This window comes from Fistularia commersonii, chromosome 25 (assembly GCF_037954325.1).
Source record: "Fistularia commersonii isolate RoL2024-O1a breed Wild chromosome 25, RoL_Fcom_v1.0, whole genome shotgun sequence".
NCBI lineage: Eukaryota > Metazoa > Chordata > Actinopteri > Syngnathiformes > Fistulariidae > Fistularia > Fistularia commersonii.
In genome coordinates, this window is record NC_141308.1 from 8,489,347 (window position 1) to 8,511,207 (window position 21,861).

Here is a 21,861-nt window from a genome sequence, read left to right on the forward strand (position 1 = left end):
ACCTTGAAGGAAATGAACTTTCAACTTTTCTCCATCCTACACACTGACAGAATGTTCAACAACATTTGCCCGTGGAAATCCATACATTTTTGCACCCCATGAAAATACAGCAAATCTAACTTGGGTTCACGTGATGTTTTTTTTTTAAATAAAAAACCTTTTCAACTGTAATGACAAAGTTATTTTCCACCCGAACTTTCGAACCCGAGCCAAAATTCCTCCCACGGTGACCCGAAATGACACCAGCGTTCGGGGACCCACTTTGCGCCACGGGTGCATTACCGGGCGATCGAGCGACAGTTGGCGCAGACGTGGAATCCACGATGCGTCCCTGGCTGCGCCACGTCGCCTCTGCGGGCACGATCCGTGTCGACTTTTGCGCACACGCCGCGCACTCTCCTCCTCCCCACCCATCCCTCCTCTCCTCTCCTCTCCCTCCCCAGCGTCTTAAATGACCTCACATCCTGTTACCCCCACCAACCCCCCACCCCCGACTTCCTTCTGAATGGACCGGTTTGGGACGGTCCGGCCTGAGCGCGGCGTGGGTCTCCGTCGTGTCGGCGCGTTTCCGCGGACACGCGTCTGCAGGGCACGTCCCGCAACTGGAGGAAGCGCGGCTCGTCTCTCAAGTTATGCGACGTCGGAGCCGCTGATCGCCCCCGGAGAAAAGAACGCATCGGTGAGACCCCGCCGTGCGTGTGTGCGTGTACGCCGTCCTGGGCTATTTAAAACAAAATAAAACAACGATCTTCCGTGGGAAAAGGCAGGTAATGCGTGTCTTGGTCGATTAGAAACTGCAACTCGAGATAACTACAGCACCCGTGTGCATGATTTTCCAAGTCACAATTTTTGGGAATATATGACTCCGTGCGGTGTGAAACCATTTTTAACATCAACTCACTGTGCACACAACTTAATTCAAAACTCGTTTTCCACGTTCAATTATGCCTATGATTGTGTTTTTTCCAGCACCGCTCCTGAGTTGAAGCTGTAAATCACAGTAAATTAGAAAAAAATAAAATGAAATAAGAAAGGCAATTTCTTTTAAGGCACCATCTGGGCAGTTTCTGTGAGTTTTGTCTGTTGAAGTCCTGCCACAAACTCTGGGTGGATTGAAGCCCTTTGGCTGCTGCACAAACTGCTGTGTGTGAGCCTCCCCTTCGCAGCTTTGACTTTGGACTCTTTGTCTTGTCGGAAAGTAAATCTTGTCCCAAGTCAGTTCTCCTGGAGCCGTCACGTTTATTTTTTGCCTTGTCCACTGTCCTCTGCCATCACAAAACTAACTAAAGAATTTCAGCCACAGTGGGAAGGCGGCTTGTCAGGTGCCGAGATAGGCCATAGCTTTGGCTCTTAAAATAATCGCTTGGTTTCAATTATGCTTTATGAATAAAGTGAGGAACGCTTATTGTTCTAATAATAAACAATGCTACACTCTTATCCACTTCAGACAGAGCCGAACAATACATTAAGGATAAAAACTGTCGTGCTAAAAATCTCAGTTCCAGACGCTTTGACGGCTGGTGCTGAATTTTACAAACACAACCTCGTGTAGCCTGTAAAGTGAGTCAAACAAATAGGTGTCATGTTATTGAAAACGTTTACAAGGGGCAAAGGTTTTCACTTATAGTTACTTACTCACAGCTGACATTGCACTTGGCTATTGCTCAACACCCTCGAGCCGTATCAGTTTTTACTTATTGCAAAGTCCCTGCCTACTCTGACAAAGAGTCAACTGAGCTTGGTAATTATGGAAAGTGTTGCGTGTAAGGCTTGGATGATTGTGATTCTGTAAATCTGATGTTGATGCAATCAGTGCAACTGGGGTGAAAGTGCTTGTAGCAAGCAGCTGAGTAAATAAATACACACCTTTTTTCGTGAAACAAAATAAACCGTGGTTAAGTCCAATTGAAACTATTATACATGGTAGTATTTTTTTTATTACGCGTAAAGATCTGATGTGTATCGCTCATTAAACGGTTGTCGCAAAGTAGTTTTTGTTTGTAACTCCCCTTCTCAGTTTACTGCCTTTGCAATATCAGACGGAAACATTATCAGCACTGAAGAAAACTGAATGAGGCATGATCAGGTTTGAATGAAGGAGTTGGACAGATCGATATATTCAACGCAGACCGTCTGATTGCTGACGGACCAGTGAAGGATCACTGTACGCAAACATTTCTCCTCTTCAGTTTTTGTAACAAATGGAAATGGACTACTCTATGTTTCCCAATCTCAGATCATAAAAAAAAAAAGCTGTTTTAACCGATCGGTGTTTTAGCAGAGCAGAAGTAGATGAAAAGTTCTGTCAGTAATGAGAATGGAAAGCCGTTGCTGATATCAGTGCAATACAATTTCTTGTAGCTTTTGCACTTCCGGCAGCATGAGGACAAGAGAGGGCCAGATCATCAACCAAGGTCTGGAGGAGGAAATGGTAAATATATGACTGTTATTTACCCTGATTATATTGATGTGAATTGAGCTTCACTGTTCTTCATACAATCTGAATTACAGTGCCGACAATCTTTTATCACATCTAGAGAAAAAGTACTAACACATATTAGTAGTCCTAACATCAGTCCTTTAGGTGCATCACAAATTCACAAAATCAGTCATGACACTGCTGTATACCACAACTGGCACAATATTCCCCAATTAAAAGTGCTTTTGATTGTTTGACTTTTTTATGTTACAGTGGACTTGATTTTATTGACATAAAAAAAGCACAGGCCCACCTTCTGGATTGTGTTCTTGCAGGAGGTGTGGGGGTACCGTTCCTGCCTGTGGAAAATGGTCTTGGTGGGTGTTGGTACCGTTTGCTCCGGTGGGCTCCTGCTGCTGCTTCTCTACTGGCTGCCTGAGTGGGGCGTCAAAGGCACCTGCACACACACTTCGTTGAGGAACGCGGACACACTGCTGCTCAGGACCACGGTTTGTTGCCCTGTCTGAGACAACTGCAATGATGCGAGGCTCTGTCCCGCAGGCATTTTATGAGGGCGAACTGTGTGTTATTATACTAACAGACAAATCCCGGTATGAAAGCACAGCATACAATGGTGGGAATCTGTTTTTTTTTTTATACTACATGGTTCAAAAGACACAACAGTTTCTTCTATTTAGCACATATCAGAAATGTATCATGGATCTCCTTGCAGGAAAAAAAAATCATGTAGTCATACATTAGTGATCCGTTTCGGGCCTTATCTATATTTGAATTACATATCGATCAATGGGTTTGTCACCTGGGTTTTTCTCGTCATCATGAACCGATGGTGGGTTTAAACTATTAAAATGAATGTAGAGGCTATAAAATCTCAGTTTACTTGACAAATGAAAACAATTACTTCAGAGTGAAAGGCTATATCTGTCCCATCAGAGCAGATCCTACTCTCTTATTGCAGTCTTGTGATACTAATGGTGATTGTCATATGATTGTCATTGTTATGACAATCATACTGTTATTTGAATGAAAACAAATTTGAATGAAAACAAGTAGTTCCATCAGCACACATCTAGTGAATCACATCTAGCTGATGCTAATACTGATATCATAGGGGACAAATATGAAATGATTACATCTTTAACTTTACTAATTTATTTCCAGCTGCACTTTATTCATGCTCAGTAACCAAAGAGTATTCACATTTTGATTTAGTGGAGTCTGTCAAAGCAAAGCTAATTTCAGTAAGGAAAACATTTGAGATCACTGTGTTATGAAGAAATTTGAGTTTGCTGTTGTGAAACTCTGAACACCATTCGCCCTAATGCTTTCTCTAGCTTCATAAATGATAAACTTGTCCTGTCTTGTCTTGTCTTAAAGCCAGAAAACCCTCATCCTTCCTGTTGCCCCCACAGGATGAGTTCAGACAGTGGTTTCGAGCCAAAGTACGTGTAATGTTGTCCCCGGGGAAGACCCCTTTTGATAGTCTGGATCATCACTCGAAAGGAGACAAGGACCAAGACATCTGCGCCACAAATGAGGAGCCTCATAAGGTGCTTCAATGAGAAGCTATTTCTGCCTTTTTTTTACCGGTCATTTGGCAAATAGTTCTAACCGCAGGCTTATTTTCCATTTAATTTGTAGATCTGCCACTTCACCCACCACAGCATTTCATACTACTGGAATGATGCCACACATAACTTTGAGACGTATAGGTAAGAGTCCTACAGAAAAACACAGTGCAATCCGAAAATAAATTTAATGTGATATTGCTTAATAACCCAGTAACAGCTTGTTCAGATGGTGCTGCAATAAAATTAAATGTGCATGACTTTATTAGAGGCTTGGAGGATGTTAAGGTGAGCTGTGAGTCTATTCACACCAACCACAGCGATGGACTTTCCAAAAGACTGCAAGACTACAGGTACATGTGTGTCTTTTTGTTTTATTTCCTATAAAACTTGCCATATGTCATGATAGAAGTTAATTTTTCAACAGGAGATTATTTTTTTGTGAGAATGAGATCGCTGTGAGAGTCCCGTCTTTGTTCAAGCTCCTTGTAAAAGAAGTAAGTATTTTGTTTGCATCATTGTCAGTATAGCAATTATAGATCCTAATCATTTCCCTCTTTCCCTCCATCAAGGTCTTGAATCCTTTCTACATATTCCAGCTCTTCAGTGTCATTCTGTGGAGTGCTGAGGATTATTACTATTATGCCACAGCCATAGTCCTTATGTCTGTAATTTCGATAGCTACCTCATTATATACCATTAAAAAGGTAGGTGATGTTTGTCTCAGTGGAAGCTCTGAAACTGTTGCTCTAATGTCATATTTGTTGCATTTGGCACGATTCTCTTTTTTGTGTCTGACCTACCTGTCGTGATGAAATGTTTACCATTAAAGAAATATTTTTCAGAACTTGGAATATCATCTTTTTTGTTTCTTTTGGTTCTTCTGCTGCTCAGACAATGTCACTTCTCTCATTCCAGCAATATGTGATGCTGCATGACATGGTGGCTGCGCACAGCGTGGTCCGGGTTGCAGTGTGCAGACAAAATAAGGGTACATTTTCTATATTTGGCCATAATACAAGATAGTGTCAGTAAAAGCAGGTTCATTGATGACTTTTATTCTCTTGAATTTGCTGTGTGAAATATTGTGCTTTTTAATCTATATCACCTCACAATGGTGGTGACCTTTCCATTGATCTTGTTTTGCAGCTATTGAACAGGCCATGTCGACTGAGCTGGTGCCTGGTGATGTTATTACCATTCCTGCAAATGGCATGATCATGCCTTGCGATGCTGTTCTGACCCATGGAACCTGCATAGTAAATGAGAGCATGTTGACAGGTTTGTATTTCCATGTGCACACTAAGATAATACAGTTTTGCAAAACTTGGATCATTTTAATGCGCATTAGAACATAGATTTCTTGGTGGCTACATTGGTGTGTCCTTCTATGCTGCACTCAAACATTGTCTGAAACATTGCTGCCATTATTCAGAGATTTGGTCTGTTTATTCTCTGTTGCCACAAGGGGAGAGCGTGCCTGTCACAAAGACAAGTCTCCCCAGTTCGGGCGAAGACGCTGCCAGAAGCTATAATATGGAGGAGTATAAGAGACACACGCTGTTCTGTGGCACACATGTTATCCAGACCCGCTTCTACGCTGGTGAACTGGTTAAAGCGGTTGTGGTGAGAACAGGTGGGAAAATGGCAATGTCACTGGTGTTTGTTATTTTTGACAGTTCCTCCAATCACACAATGGATTTCATTAACAATTGAAGAATGCCCCACCACCGAGAGTGCCTGCTATCCTCATTGTTATTATTAGTGTTATTATTATTACTACTACTGTTGTTGTTGTTATTAGCTTCATTGTAGTTACATCACAGTACAAGGTCATTTATTCTTAAAAACAAATCTCTGCTATACCTTCCAACAGGATTTAATACAGAGAAGGGCCAGCTTGTGCGCTCCATCCTCTACCCGAAACCCACAGATTTTAAACTGTATCGTGACGCTTATCTGTTCCTGCTGTGTTTGGTGGGAGTGGCAGGAATTGGCTTCATCTACACCATTGTCCTCAGCATCATGTACAAGGTACCACTGCTATGGAGGGAACATAAACCCAACACCTACCTTACCAAAGATGCATAATTTACATTTCTAAGATGTACATTTTTAAATTCTTATTTAGTCCCTTGTCATAATTTTATTTTGTAAGTTTTTTATAGCAACCTCCTGACTTTGTTTTAGGTTCCAGCGTCAACTATCATCGTGGAGTCCCTGGATATCATCACCATCACTGTGCCCCCAGCCTTACCTGCAGCAATGACCGCTGGTATTGTGTACGCGCAGCACCGTCTGAAGAGAGTCGGCATTTTTTGTATCAGCCCACAGAGGATCAACATGTGCGGTCAACTTAACCTGGTTTGCTTTGACAAGGTAGTGTAACCATCGAGCCATCTTTTCTTTGGTCCCGTGGAACAAGGTTCATGCTCACATTTGAGTCTCATAAGAATCCATTTAAAATCCACTTAAAGGTTTAAAAACCTTGTGGTAGACTTCGACCAACAAAAACATCATTCAGGAACCGTGAAACGTAGTTATGAAGCATAAAATCCGCTTCCAGTTCAAAATCAATTTTTTGTTTTAGTCTGTTTTGGTGGTTTTATGACTCTCAAAATCATTACATGAGATGAATGGGAGTGTTCCTGGGCAGTTCAGTTGGCGACTACTCTTGAAACATGCGTGCTGTTTCCAAAAATACAGGTAAACAGAGGAGAGGCTTTTGGCGCACAAGTGTAACTGATCCCAAAATCGGCTGAAAACCTAACTTTCAGATCATTTTTCATGTTTTTAAGGGCCATGAATCTGGATGTTTTGGTTACAGCAGGGTGGTGATGCCCATCCTTTTACTTTTTTTGTTACTAAACTGAGACACTTACGAAATAATGTTTCTGTACCTTTGCTTGTGTTTCATATGCACCTTTTACGGTATTTATCCTTTAGACTGGAACCCTCACTGAGGATGGCTTGGACCTGTGGGGTATTCAAATGTCCAAAGATGGCAGGTAGGAAGAGGTGTTAGGTTGGTTTTTGTCCTGTATTGTTTCCTTAAAGATATTTGTCCCCTTCAAATAAGACTAAAATTAAGGAATTTTGTAATTATGAAATTTAAAATTTTATCTATTGGTTTTCACTATCCAAATCTGAAGTTTTTAATGAAGGTTCTCCGATATCTTTTGCATCTTGGAGGAGAAATTTGCAATAGGTTTTCTCATAAAAAGGTCATTAGTTTGTGTTTTCCCTTCAACCTAATACTTGTTAAATCTTGGTATGACATCAATGGTTGTAAAACAATGTGACAAATCTTGTTTTCACACAATGTCCCGTTCAATGACAAAAGCAACTTAGTACGTTATTTTTAACATAAATTCCATATGTAAATACAAATTACAATGTACTAGATACTGGAGTTAATATTGTTGGCAACTTGTCAGGATCAAGAATTATGAGATGTGACTTATCCTGGCTCCCATATATCTTTTAAATAAACATGAGTTACTTGAAATACACTATACTATAATTCTTCGTCGATATGGTTTAATGAGTCTGTGTTATTGAAAACACTGTCACAAACTTCAAAAAAATAACAAATGACTATCAGAACTGTATGTGATTATCCTTGTATGTGAGGAAAAAAACTGAAGCTATTCTAGTTATATTTTTAATAACAGTAGCTTTAATATAAGGTTTTAAGGAAGATTTATCCCACGCTGTATATTACAGAGGGTGTATATCAAGAGGAAATGTAGTATACAATGAAACTATCTCTCATGTTGAATCAGTGTCTCCCCCTCCATTGTAGCTTTTCCCCTCCAGAGCCAGACGTGTCTAAAGAGAGTCTGGCGAAGACAATGTTTGTTGCCTGCATGGCTACCTGCCATTCGCTGACCAAGATCCAGGGTGAACTCTCCGGAGATCCTTTAGACCTCAAGATGTTCAGTGCCACAGGCTGGGTGAGGAGCATTTTTCATTGTTTACACATGGAAGACACACCAGTCTGCGAATGAATAATGCAGCACCCTGCTTGCTGCCTTGGCAGACTGGAGTCTTCTTGACTAATACAGATAACACGTGGTACCAAGGAGACGCCTCAAAGGCAGAAAATGCTTTTTGGTCCCATGTTAATATCTCGCGCTCCTGGCATAGTGTACGATTGAATGTATAGCGTATCTAATGACATCTCACCACTTATAGATCCTCGAGGAGGCAACAGAGGAGGAGACTGCACTGCACAATCCCATAATGCCCACTGTTGTGCGACCGCCACAACAGGTAATTTAAATCCAATTTATGAATACAGAAAACATCATCCAGTGCATCTGAGCTAAATATGGGTTAGTGTACTTTGCCATTATTTTCACCATTCGCTCAGGAACCGCTCTGTTTTAGTGTTTTTTTTTAAATTTTTTTTTTAAGATGTAACATTATAACAGCCGTCAAATTAATTCAGGATTAAAGTTAAGCTCAAATTTGGAAATGAATGAAAGGAAAAGGAAAAGAAAAATAAGTGGATGAACAAATAAAATACAGGACTGTCTCAGAAAAATTGAATATTGTGATAAAGTTCTTCATCTTCTGTAATGCAATTACAAAAACAAAAATGTCATACATTCTAGATTCATTACAAATCAACTAAAATATTGCAAGCCTTTTATCATTTAATATTGCTGATTATGGCTTACATATTAAGAAAACTCAAAAATCCTATCTCAAAATATTAGAATATCATGAAAAAGTAATTTTTGTTTTTTTAATTGCGTTATAGACGATAAAGAACTATCACAATATTCTTATTTTCTGAGACAGTCCTGTAAATGCAGCTGAACAGTTATGCAGTTAGAACTGTTTTTCTAGCCAGATTTTCATTGAATTTGCTTTTTATTGAAATCGTGTTCTGACTCAAACATGTACTATCTCCACTTCACACTCTTTAGTCGTGCGAGATCGGTATTGTGCGCCAGTTCCCTTTCTCCTCGACGCTGCAGAGAATGAGCGTGGTGGTCAGAAAGCTGGGTGAAAGACACATGGACGCCTACCTGAAGGGTGCACCAGAGACCGTGGCAGGCCTCTGCAAACCCCACACAGGTCTGTCACATTTCCCTCAAAATAAAAAAATAAAAGAAATGGATGAATATATTCCTTTTTAATGGGACGCTACTGTCTTTGTAATGCAAACATAAAAAACATTTCATGCTCTCAGCTAATAAATGCCACACTGACCTCTTCTTTCATGTTGGACTTCTCAGTCCCACAGAATTTCAAAGAGACTCTGGAGATTTATACCAGACAGGGCTTCAGGGTTATTGCCCTGGCTCATAGACAGCTGGAGTCCAAACTCTCATGGCACAAAGTCCAGAGCCTTAGCAGGTATGGCGTTTTATGATAGAAGTATTGCACAGTCACAGGAACATCGCAGCCAAGTTAAAAGTGTTAATCTACTTTACATTCCGCACGTTAATGAGTTGGTAGACTTGGCTCTGCTGGGTTAACCAAATTATCAAATGCTTTTGTTGCTGCTGGTACAGCTGAGCTTCTTAGCAGAAAAACTACCAGAAAAAAAAAAAAAAATTAAGTATCATAGTTGCATTGACTCCAAAACACATAGTCAGCTTATTTTACTGGTCTGCATTAATATGAAAAAAAAAATCTTTTCTCCAATCAAATCTCCAAAGACGAAAAATCTTTTCAAAAACAATCACAGAATCCATTTTTATCCTTTTAATCCTGTTCCCCAGACACATTAGAACTGGGTGTTAAGTTTCTTGTTTTCGTCAAAGAGCCAGTAAATACACCTGCCAGTGCCAAGTAAATGTGGCAACAGTTTCCCAGTCATTGAATAAAAGCGATAAATTGGGGTACAATTTCAAGTACGCTATCTTTGTTTGTTATTCCAGAATATTGTTTCTGCATAGCAATATTAAATTATTATGTACAAACGGTTGTCATGTAATGACAGCTGTGGTGAAATTCTGTTCCTCACAGGGACTTGTTGGAAATGAATATGGAGTTCCTTGGCTTGATCATCATGCAGAACAAAATAAAAGAGGAGACTGCTGGGGTGCTACTTGAGTTACAGCAAGCTAATATTCGTAGTGTAATGGTGACAGGTAACCTGATTTATGCATTTTCATTTCTCTGTCAGATTAATTACTAAAATGCTCCTTACCCAGCATCGGTGCAGCCTTCAGCCCTTCGCCTTTATTTTTGATAGGCGACAACATGCTGACAGCGATATCAGTGGCAAGGGACTGCGGGATGGTTGGTCCACAAGACAAAGTCATCATAGCAGATGCTGTGCCTCCAAAGGATCTAAACCCTGCTAGTATCACATGGTGCTATACTGAAAATCCGGTTCAGAACACCAAGGATAGTCCGGTAAGTCTTAATGTCTCAGCCCAAAAAGGAAGTTTGCAAAGGAAATTGAAAATGGAAAAAAAAATGTCTCATAGCCACATTGACAGATGATAACATGTACTTTTGACTTTGTAAGATCCTTGTATGAATGTAATTTGAGGTGCTTCCTGTTGTCTGAAGGTTCAGATAGAGCATTCACACTCGCTGAGCGTTTCAGAATAAAACACACTGCTAGGAATTGACATTGCAGTGTTTTTAAGAATTCAGCAGAACGTGTCTGGTATGCAATTATTCCTGAGGAATTGTGGGATACCTCAAAAGAGGACTGGGAACAACCTTTTTCTTTCAAACCAGGCTTTTGAATGTGTTGACATGAGTTGATTTGTTTCCTCAAATTGTCTGTATGTATATGTTTTAGACAGTGGTGATCGGCCTGGGAGAAGGGGTGTATGATGATCATCAAACTCCGCAGGACCAGGGCTATCACTTTGCAGTGAGTGGACGGGCCTTTGCTGTTATCACCGAATACTTCCCTCATCTTCTCCAGAAGGTAATGCAGCAAAAAGAGGCTGTTCATGCTGGTTTCTGCTTTCAGTACGCCAGGTGTCATGGACCAGATACTGACGTAATATTTTGCTTCGCCACATGGTGGCGCTGCAGCTCCTGGTGAGGGCAACCATATTTGCACGCATGGCTCCGGACCAGAAGACTCAGCTGGTGGAAGTATTGCAGAGCATTGAGTGAGCCTCTTTAAGTCTGCTGTTGGAATCCACAACTTTTATTCCATTTATTTTCAGTGAATATAATTTCAAAGAATTATATCTGTTTTTTTTTATTTTTTTTATTTTTTTTTTACTCTTACCTTCCAGTTACACTGTTGGGATGTGTGGTGATGGTGCAAATGACTGTGGAGTAAGTTTGGATTTAACTCTAAACAAATCATTTGATGTTATTTAGTGCAAATTTAAAACAAACAAACAAAAGCAATTAATATGGTTTTAGGTTGATCCAAAAATGACTTGTAGTGTGAATTATGATACTTAAGTAATGAAGATTTCCCTCTCTGTCAGGCTCTGAAGAGAGCTCACAGTGGGATCTCGCTGTCTGAGCTGGAGGCCTCTGTGGCTTCTCCCTTCACCTCCTCCACCTCCAACATCTCCTGTGTTCCAAACCTAATCAGGTAGTCGTTCTCTGTCATGCCATGAAGTGCAACATGTTAATGGAAAGAAAATAACAATAACAAAAAATAACATTTTATAGTTCAACTGAATTGCAGAAATATTTTTTCTATTTTTTCTCTTTCTTACCACTCTTTCTACACTTGAAATGTTGCAGCTAATGTCTGACATGTCGCCTTGGAACAAATGTGTCTCTTGAAAACACCTGCAATCTCCGGTCATTTCTGATTTTATGACTTTTCACAGGGAAGGTCGCGCAGCTCTCATAACATCGTTTTGCGTATTCAAGTTCATGGCTCTCTACAGCATCATCCAATACCTGACTGTCACTCTACTCTATTCAGTAAATATTCTCTTTAATTATCATGGAAAATATAGTTTGAATAGATGGTGTTGTTTTCATTTTAAACGATAGTTACTACAAGTTCCTTTGGGGAAAGAAAAGGCTATCAGTGATTTCATTCTGAAGATGCAAGGGGATTCTCTTCATTTACACCAGGGGTGGGCAATTATTCTGGCTGGCGGGCCATATTTCTTATTCAATTTTTATGCCCGGCCCAACTAGTATCATGTAAATTGAACAAAATGAAAATTTGCAATTTAAATATTTACATTTTTTAAGCATTTTATTTCAACTTTAAAATCATTAATGATCACATGTAATCATCTCCACAAAATTTAACAAAAGGAAAGAATAAGGAGTTTCTAAATTCAATATTGAATAATACTTATTGTGGCCCGCGGGCCGTAAAACTCCCACGTCTGATTTACACTGATGCAGGATAAACATGAATTCTATGTACATTTAACAGACTGCATAGGCTTGAAATTGAAAGGTCCCCCCCCGGTGGGACTTTGCTGTAAATTTTCTCCATCGACTTCTCTTCAGATTCTCAGCAACTTGGGAGATTTCCAGTTCCTTTTCATCGACATCGGCATCATTCTTATTATTGCTTTTACAAGTGAGTCGCATTAAGAGATTCCCTCCGTGGTTCTATTACGATAAAAGCATGTCAGGCTCTTAGAGCACAGAAGTGACACGCAGTCATCAGACTGATTGATGTGTTTTTGCGTTTAGTGAGTCGTAATCCAGCGTGGACGAAGCTGGTGCGGCAAAGTCCCCCCTCCGGTCTGATTTCTGGCCCTCTCCTCTGGTCAGTTCTGACTCAGATCCTCACCTGCCTGGTCTTCCAAGTCCTGGCCTTCCTCTTAGTTAGACAGCAGAGCTGGTATGAGATATGGACACCTCAGTCTGAGTAAGTAATATCGGTTCCTTGAGCAAATGTATTTTGTCCTACAAATCTGACACCCTAAACCTTGTGGTTTGTGCGGGGTTGATCTATTACATGGGAATGTCATTCCCTCTTATTACTAACATTAGAATGCTTTAAACTCCAGGTAAAGGCATACATAAAGTATAAGAACCAGAGAAAGACCTGTTTTTTGAAAAATAGGGATGTTCAATGATGTGCCAAACCTTTACTCTTTAGATACAAGAACAAAATTGAGTGGGACAGATCTCACTGATCACGTTTACACTTTTGTGACTCTGCCAAGTCATGTTTACCCGTCTGAGACAGCAATGATATTGATGACAACTAAACTGGTGCCAATTTACTTCATATAATATTACATAATATTGCATTATGTAACTGTATAAACAATGAGAAGACACATCCTCTAAAATAGGACCTCCAAACTGGGATAAGATTAAGGGTATATATGAATATAGAATACTGCATTTGGAAGCCTTTTACATGAAGTATGAATTAAAAATAAAACACAGCAAATTCTCAACCCATTAGGGACAGTCAGTTAATTTGTTTAATGTATCTGATACGTGAGTCAAAATCATAGAAAATATTAGGATTTACACAGGAGGCCAAAAACAGGCCAATAAAATTCAAAATATTAATTTTTCTGTTTTTTTTCCCCCGCTTCAGTTAATGATCCGTGTGTATTCTCGTCTCTGCTGCAGTGCCTGCAATAGGTCCAGCTTCAGTCTCACTCATGGTGTTAATGCGACTGTCCCTCAACACCACAAAAACATCAAAAACTATGAAAACACCACCCTTTTCTACATCTCCTCGTTCCAATACCTGGCTGTGGCCATCATCTTCTCCAAGGGAAAGCCCTTCAGACAACCAAGCTACAAAAACTGTGAGGGTTAAGCGGTGCGCTTGGAGAACGATGATTTTTGAGTGGAACAAATGAAGAGAAATATTCCGTTTTATTTGATCTATTTTCAGTCAGTCAATCAAAAGGAGAATATGCATGTTATTTTTTGCCACAAAATCGGTCCCTTGCAATTTTATGTAATTAAATAATTTCTCCGCTTCCTCTAAATTTGTATTTCATGTCATAAGGGCCATTCATGCTGTCCTGCGTCGCCCTGTACGTTTTCCTCTTCTTCATCTTGCTGAATCCCGTCCCTGCCATTGACAGCTTCCTCGAGGTGAACCTTGTTATGTAAATGCTTTTTACACGCAATGAATTATTCAATAGTTATTGTCTTTATATACGACTTGGAACAAACTAAAGTACAAAAAAAAATAGCTGCCATTATTGAAGGAGCTGTTGTATTAAATCCATGTGTGTGTGATGTGCTTGCTGCTCATCCCGCTGCTCTGCTTCTCCGCAGATCGTGTGTGTTCCTCATGACTGGCGTGTTACACTTGTCATCATTGTTTTATTGAATGTGGCTGTTTGTTTCACACTGGAGGTATGCTCCGGAGAATCGCGCACGACAAGCTCCCTCTGATCAATCCCTTTGAAATTTAATACTTTTTATTTATTTTTATGATTTGCACGAATTGATTGTTCTCCTGATCCCGCTCATAACTCCCTCTCTACTGAGAAATGCACATTTTTCTGAATCCATGTAATCCAAAAAAAAAAATCATTTTTAAATGGTTACTGCTGTTTTTCTGCATTAGTGTCCCTAGCCTAATCCTCGTGATCAGCTGATTTTCAAGTTCCCACTAAAATCTCCCCCAGATTTTGATCCTTGACATCATCTTGGGGGGGCTGGTTGTCAGAGACAATCGAGAGGTAAAAGGGACCACCGCCTCCCCCGCTGCTAACGCACCACAGGTTGGCAAGTTTTTTGACTTTGCAGAATTCTGTCTCTCACTTTTTACAATGCTTGTATCTTTGCGTCGAGTTGTCCTTACAGTGGGACTCTGTGAATACTTTAGCAATCAAGTATCTGCATGTTTACTTGATAAAATCTCTTGCAAAAATTTTAGGCCCATATCTGGCATGGTTTGACCTCCCTCGGGCAGTTCCGAAGAGATAACGATTAAGACTTGTCCTGGAATAAATGAAATCTCATTTAAGATTATCTTTTAAGGGCACGGTAGTGCAGTGCTCGGCACTGTGACCGCACAGCAGGAGGGTGGAATTAGGTGGCCGACTGGGCTCTTTCTTTGTGGATTTAGCATGTTCTTCCCGTCCCTACTAGGATTCCGTCTGGATTCTCGGGCTCCGTCTCACACCTCCATCAGCATGCAGCAGATTAACTGAAGACTCCAAATAGTCCGTAGTTGCGTTTGTGTTTGAGTGTCTCTATGTGTGATCCTGCGATCGACTGGATGTAGACCACCGCTTGCAGGCTGTGCATGACGAGGGGTGTAGATAATTAATCGATGAATCATAATTAATCGATGAATCAATTTAATCTGAGAAAGGGTATAATCTGAGCGTCAGAAACTTGATAGAAGTTTTGGACGAACTGATGAGTGGACTAATATTAACTTAATCAAAAACAAGGTGTAATCTGAGTCCCAGAAATTTGATCACAACATTGCAGATGCCATAGCCTCGAGAGAGACACCACACTGTTTGACAGGTTAGTGCAAAACAGGATAGTAAGAAAATCTCCCTGATTGTGTTCTTAGATGGCCAACGACAGGTGGGGCGCTGCTTGCCTTTCCTGGCTGTCCTGCTGGAGAAACAAGCCACCGGGGGTAAAATACATGCATCTGGCCCTGAAGCTACAGGACAACACTGACTGGCCCCCCAGACCCTCCACTGTCACCTACTCTAACTCTCTTCAGTCCCGCGACTCGGCCGCCCTTTGACACCAATGTGATCCTTCACCAAACGTGCACAGACTGTGATACAGAGATGTGAACTAGGTGTAAGTCTGACAGCAAATTTCCGTAGTGGCTTCCTAAACACAGATATCTATCATTTTCAAGCAGCTTAAAAATGGGCACATCGCACAATGTTTTAGACTGTACTGTAAAATCACATAAAAAATAATAATAAATATATTTAAAGAGCACTTTTCACCAAAGTGCTGTACTAATGATAGGGGCTTAAAATTGAACCCTATCGTGAGGGGACGCTTTCTAAATATATGCATAATTTGTTATTTACATTTCCAGCTGAGAATCAGAAATTCAATTGTGACCTAATACTACTCAAATCAACAATTAGAAAAAAAATCCCAAACTACTGGGCAATATGGATAAATGTGAATATCTGAATACACAGAAGGCCCTTTGTGATATTGAAATATACAATGACAGCTACTTAACTATAAAAAAGCATATAATTTGTTTTTAGGTAGTGTGCCACTAATTTCCATGTTATTTTGAGGTAACTTCTTGCAGGGTTTTATTATGAATAAACACATTCAAAATCATGAATGGGACGGAGTTCCATATCCAGGATGTGATATAAAAATTACATATTTGACACGTCTGAATACAATTTGAAGCTGGAATCCGAACTGAATTTGATCTGATGTTGGGACCTGATTTTAAAGAGTTCTTTGTGTACTTAAAATTACTTAAAAAATGTCCCTTTTAACCAGGGTACATTTTTATTTTCCCTTGTTATTTGCAATTCTGAGCAAAGAAATGGCCTTAAATACAGTATGAAGTCATAAAAAAAGATACCAGATTCTCAATGGAAATTGGAAAAAAACACTCATTCTACAATTCCTTTTTTTAGGTGTTTTTAAGGCTTTCGTTGTAGAAGAGGAGCTTTTTATTTGCCAGGGATTAGCCTAAATATTAGACATATCACTCGGATGCAGTTCATCACAGATTCAGCACCTGATGAATTTCTCAACCTCGGCTTCAGTCATTCGCTGCTGCTGAAATCAGACATTTTAAGGACAAGTAACAGGTGACTTAAAAGAAACTAATGACTTGTAGTGAGTTTATGACTGCTGTTTTGGCATTTGTAAGACAGAAAATGTGAGGATTTGCTATTTGATTTAAGTTCTTCCTGTGGAAGAGAGAAGCAGAAAATTGTAAGCCTTTTATCATTTTAACACACGAGTGACTCGAAATGGACCATGGGTGCATATTAACTTTCGTAAAAAGCTTAAAATGATAACAATAAATAAGGCAGCCACATCTCTATGCTAATCTACATAACTGATGATGTTTGAATCAAGTTAATAAAACAATCAGAACTGGAAGGGCATTACAGAGCGCAGAACCATGAAGGTCTGTTCCAAAGGTAATGGTTTCCTTCTGGCCTTGTGTCATCTCTTCAACAGATTTGTTTTGCAAAAGTAGTGCTGGTATTTTATTATAATAATTTTATAACCATTGATTTTTATATAATATTTGTACGTAACCTTGTTTACAGGCGTCTCATGTGTTTTTTTCAAGTAAAGATTATAAAATTGAATAAATGTGAATGTGTGATCATGTGTCGCCATATTTGTCTTACATTATCACAAAAAAGAAAAAAAAAGATATATATTTCTAAAAAAATGAATCTTCATTGAGTAGCTTTTTTTCTTACCGCCAAAATGTGGAAAAATGATTTAATGTCTGTCAACAATTGTGCTTGTGTTTGCTCATTACATTTCCCAATAAATCTGGATATTAAGCCACTCTTGCGTGCTTCGTGGGGGGCTGACCTTGGTCACACGTTTTCAGCCAAGACCCACTGATCAATTATGGGCTTTCCCAGCCTCCTCGCTGCCTGGCATATGGGCGCTTAAAGGCGCGAGAGTGGAGGAGAAAGAGGGGTATCATTTCATGTGGAGATCAGGGCCTATAGGCAGTGAATGGGTGGATTTAGGGGGGACTGTGAATAAGAGATGGGGGTCTTCGATTGTACCGAAAGAAAAGATTCTCCCACAGATCAGGGAAGAGCCTTTTTGGGAATATTCATGATGAGGATGAGGATGCATCATGAATTCATGTGTGTCTCCGACACGCACGGATCATCTTTTTAGTAAACACCAGTGTGTACCGAGTCGGGATGTCTTGCTTTGGCTCAGTGTTTGCTATGTGGTTTCGTGGATAGTGTTGCCTCTCCGCGAAGCAATATGGGTTTTTGTGTTCTCTGCTGTATTCCTTTTGTATCAGCAGAGCAACAGATGGAGACTGGTGGAAAGACATAAAGAGTCTAAAACACACAGCCTTTTCTTCCTCACAGCTAGCTACTCTGTGCAAAAGATTTTCCCAAGCTTGTGCTCAGGCGTGTGCTATTTCAGACTTTTTGGACTTCATCTCCCGTCTCTTTCACCAATACGTTTTTTCGGGGGGTTTGTTTTGTCTTGGTTGTGTACTCTCAAGATTTGGCGCTATGCACACAGTCATTGTTTGCTTTATCTGTCTTTACATCCGCAGCGTCCACAGCGCAGTCAGGCTCTCTCGGGGTGGATAGTAGAGCAATCTGCCTCAGTGGCGCACGTACTTCTACCGGCGGCATCCTCTTGTGTGCTTTTTCAAGATGTTTGCAAGGCACCGACATGCTTTCGCACATCTGCGGTCTGCAGGCAGATGTCAATCTACGGCAGCTTCTCTAAAGGCTGTCGGACGCTCATAAGGCCCGAGTTGTGATTTATAGTCGGGACACAAGGCCAACCTGATGCTCACGTACGGTTGGACTCATTTTACGCAGGACACAAAGGCAACCGCGTCTGGTAAAAGGACTGTGACCCAACAGACGGACACAAAGGCCTTCTCCTCCCTCCTGTCCCTTAAGCATGGGCTTCTTCCCTGACTCCTCATGGCATCCCTGTCCCTTTCCTTTATTAGCGCCTCCGAGCCTGAATGGGCTCTGTGGTTGGTCAATAAATTCAGTGATTCAGGGGGTGGACAGTTGCAGCCGTGTTAACATTTGTTCACAGGCTTGTCGAAGGGACCGGCCCCGCCCAGAGGCTCTTTGTCTCCTCTGGTCCCGCAACAGGTTATAAGTCAATGGAGGGCCTTGTGCGGAGGTGGCGGGGGCATGGATAGAGCCGCCTCTCACATGGTTTTCACACAGGGGGAGGACCAGCTTGGATCACTGTGACACTTGTTCGTGTGGGGCCACACTACTTTGCTGGGTTGCGCCTCCCGATGTCCCCGAGGTCCTTCGCGATATTCAGCACTTTAAACAAGCTAATGGTTGAAGCCACGGGGTTGCGCTGGGGTAAAGTGATCTGCGCTCGGAGGCCCGCGTTGGCCGAACTGAAAGGGAGTTTGCAAGAGTAGCTCACGGTCTCGGTTTACAGATCAGGCTCGCAGCAAAATGAGGTCAATAAGGCCCTCTTTCTGGCGGCAGTGGTGGTGAATCTGGCCTTTAAATTTTGTTTATGAATAGCATTGATGCACTATTGTGTCCCTGGAAGATGCCAGACTGTTGCTAAGTTGGAGCTGGCTTCTCAGGCTCTAGTGGGCTGAAGCATGGGAAAAGACAAACTGGGAGAAAAGAAACCGGGAGCCATAGACAGAGCAACACACAAACAGAGGAGGGCTTTAGGAGACAGAAACGGGCGACAGAAAAAGACGAACAGAGACTGAAGAGGGACTTAGAGCTATGACTGAAGTCTAACTGTCATGAGAAGATGAGAGTTGCCATGGCCACCCAGGAGCCACCCAGCAAGCATGTGAGCCGGGGAGGAACGGGGGCCAGGGGCCTGGGCCCAGGCTTGTGGATCACATGCACTAACCAGGGATTATGTGCATAAGTGATGAGCACTAAGCCGGCAGGTGAAGAAGGGAGGCCCTGGGACAAGGACTGCGCCATCCCTCTGGACAGCTCCCCGCAAAGAGCAGAGACTTTTTCCCAAGTAAGGCTGATCTCCCATGTGAAGGAAACTCAGCCAGAGGTCCTCAAGTGCTGAAAGGGCATCCCCCAGGCTGCTTTCACTGCCTAAGTGGCCAAAACGGTGGTCTTGTGAGTCATCTTGAGTGGCAAGAATGGGCCATCTTCACATTCATAAATCCCAACGCAAACACACTCAGGGATATGGACTAAGCGAGGATAATGATAAGAAGAACTGCATGGCGCCGTACCAGCGGGGCTCTCGTTCGGGAGCGGTTTTAGATTTACGTCGATACAAAAGAGCTGATTCGATGATCTTAATGTGTCAGAAGCGAAATGATGCGGCTTGGTATAGCCTACCTTGGCGTGTTTTAAACCGCATCGCCCTGTATTTTGGGCCTGGATCAGCAGGTCCGTGGGCTGTTTTGCCACCGGGAGTCAATCCTCATAATATCCATAGCTTTACAGGAATGTGTTTGAACCTTGATGGCACAAAGAAATCACATTCCCATGGTCAAAAGAGAGAAAATACACAGTTAACCAACCTCCCCCAATACCTTTTCAACACGATAGTATCCCTGAACATATTAACATGTAAATACACTTAGATACTTTGACAATGCACTGAAATGCATATAATCTACATGCTAACTAGTCCTTTAAAGAGTTTCCACTGCTGAATGTGGTTTAGCAACACTTTCATGTCTGGGTTTTAAAAATTAAACGTGAGGCCTCTCTTAGAATCTCTAAAAGCGTTTTTCAATTTGATGAGGGATAAGGCGATGACTGGGTTCCCTTTTCAAAGAAGGAGACCCAGAGTTCAATAAGACTTCAGTCTCATTGCCTCTTGGTTGAAGATCTAAATGCTGGCTTTTTAAGAGAGAGCCCACGTTAGGTGACAGATGGCAGGTTGTTATGCTGCTCGGAGCAGAGGAATAGCAGTTGCTATGGTCCCTTTTTCCTCCGCAGCTTCGCTTGTCATAACTAAGCATCCCCTCCGTGGCCGGTGTAGTGACTTGGAATAAGCTGACTTAAAACTGCCCAGGTTGTTGTTGACAAACACAGGACTAGATGAGTCTCCTAATCTCCCCTCCTCCTTTATCCGCTCTTTATTGCCGTATAAACAGGGCTGAATAAACCAAAAAAAAAACTAAACCTCTGTTTTCACTCCCCTCTTATCTCACGCAGGGTTTAATCTAATGCCCTCCACCCTTTTTACATCTCTGCCTCCACTAAATTCAACCATATTTTTGATTCAACATATCACCGTGGCAACCAGTTATTTCCCATCCTCGAGCCCCCTCCTCCAGCTCCTCTTCTCCATTGATACCACTACCCTCCCTACCCCTTCTTTTTTTGTCCAAATAAAACAAAGCATAGAGTGAATGTGCTCTGAGGTAGGTAAATGTATTCAGTGACATCAGCCAGGACGATTCTATTCTGCTGGATTCCTGTACCACTTGTTTCCAGCCTTGTCTGGGGGCCGGACACTCTGTTGGGCCCATTGTCCCATGTGTATTCCACACAGGCCCGCAATTAATGGAGGCCTTGTCTAAGGCTTCTGGAGCAGAAACTGCTGTTGGGGAGGGGGACAAAAGGCGGGCAGAGCCAGGGCTGCGAGTTGCTATGGCAGGGCCCCCCTTGCCTCTTTAAAGGGGAATTCAAAGGGAGAAGGAGAGCCGGAGAGCGAGTGGACCGCTGGATGAGATGTTTAAGTGATCCCCTCTGTCTGTGCCCTCCCCTACTGGCCTGAGATGTATTCATGCCAGCAGTTGAAAGGGATCCCTCGCACTATTTGATGATGAAGATGGCCATTTCACTGCCCGCATGCTTTTGACTCGATGGTGGGGAAAGTAAGGGCCGCAGCTTTCCGGCCAGGTGAAGATGGTCAAGAAGGAAGAGCGGGTATGGAGGAGAGTGCTGAAAACCAACCTACTGCAAAGATGCGGGGAAGTCAGACCTCGCAAGTAAAGTGCCTCCATTTCTCGAGGTCATCAGTCACATGCTGGACCTTGACGACTTTCTAACCCTCGCTGTGCTCCTCCCCAGGAGCCTGCCATCGCAGGGTTCCCACGCTGATAAAGATCAGCACTGAGCTATAAACCTCATGTCTGCATCACCATCCGCACAATAAAGGCCTGTTTGCGGCCGAGCAGCAGGATGACTGAAAAAAAAAAACCTGATAGGGAACGTAATTTATTGTTGCGTGGCCCCTTCTCCCAAAATCCTCCCAACCTCGGGCTGCATCTTGATAAAGCATCCAGTCAGAAGATTGACTTTGGGCCTTCCCTGAGGAACAGCTGACTCGTAT

At 41.8% G+C, this 21,861-nt stretch overlaps 1 protein-coding gene across 2 annotated transcripts; it reads left to right on the top strand.

Annotated features, from left to right (window-relative positions):
* The first annotated feature begins 523 nt into the window (after nt 1-523).
* LOC147219114 (polyamine-transporting ATPase 13A3-like) lies at nt 524-17,210 on the top strand. 2 transcript variants are annotated; one of them, XM_086172397.1, is made up of 32 exons: nt 524-679; nt 2,362-2,431; nt 2,755-2,928; nt 3,853-3,990; nt 4,082-4,152; nt 4,278-4,361; nt 4,436-4,505; nt 4,581-4,715; nt 4,927-4,999; nt 5,158-5,289; nt 5,477-5,644; nt 5,885-6,042; nt 6,199-6,387; nt 6,955-7,016; nt 7,814-7,964; nt 8,206-8,283; nt 8,946-9,096; nt 9,258-9,378; nt 9,994-10,118; nt 10,223-10,386; nt 10,784-10,915; nt 11,026-11,105; nt 11,235-11,277; nt 11,436-11,545; nt 11,790-11,886; nt 12,433-12,505; nt 12,622-12,799; nt 13,522-13,703; nt 13,910-13,998; nt 14,185-14,265; nt 14,541-14,636; nt 15,443-17,210. In XM_086172397.1, the coding sequence occupies exons 2-32, from the start codon at nt 2,381-2,383 to the stop codon at nt 15,623-15,625; spliced, it is 3,639 nt and encodes a 1,212-aa protein (XP_086028523.1). In that variant the 5' UTR covers nt 524-679; nt 2,362-2,380; the 3' UTR covers nt 15,626-17,210. The 2 variants fall into 2 exon arrangements, with proteins under 2 accessions (XP_086028523.1, XP_086028524.1); XM_086172398.1 differs by lacking the exon at nt 14,541-14,636.
* Nucleotides 17,211-21,861: the final 4,651 nt, after the last annotated feature.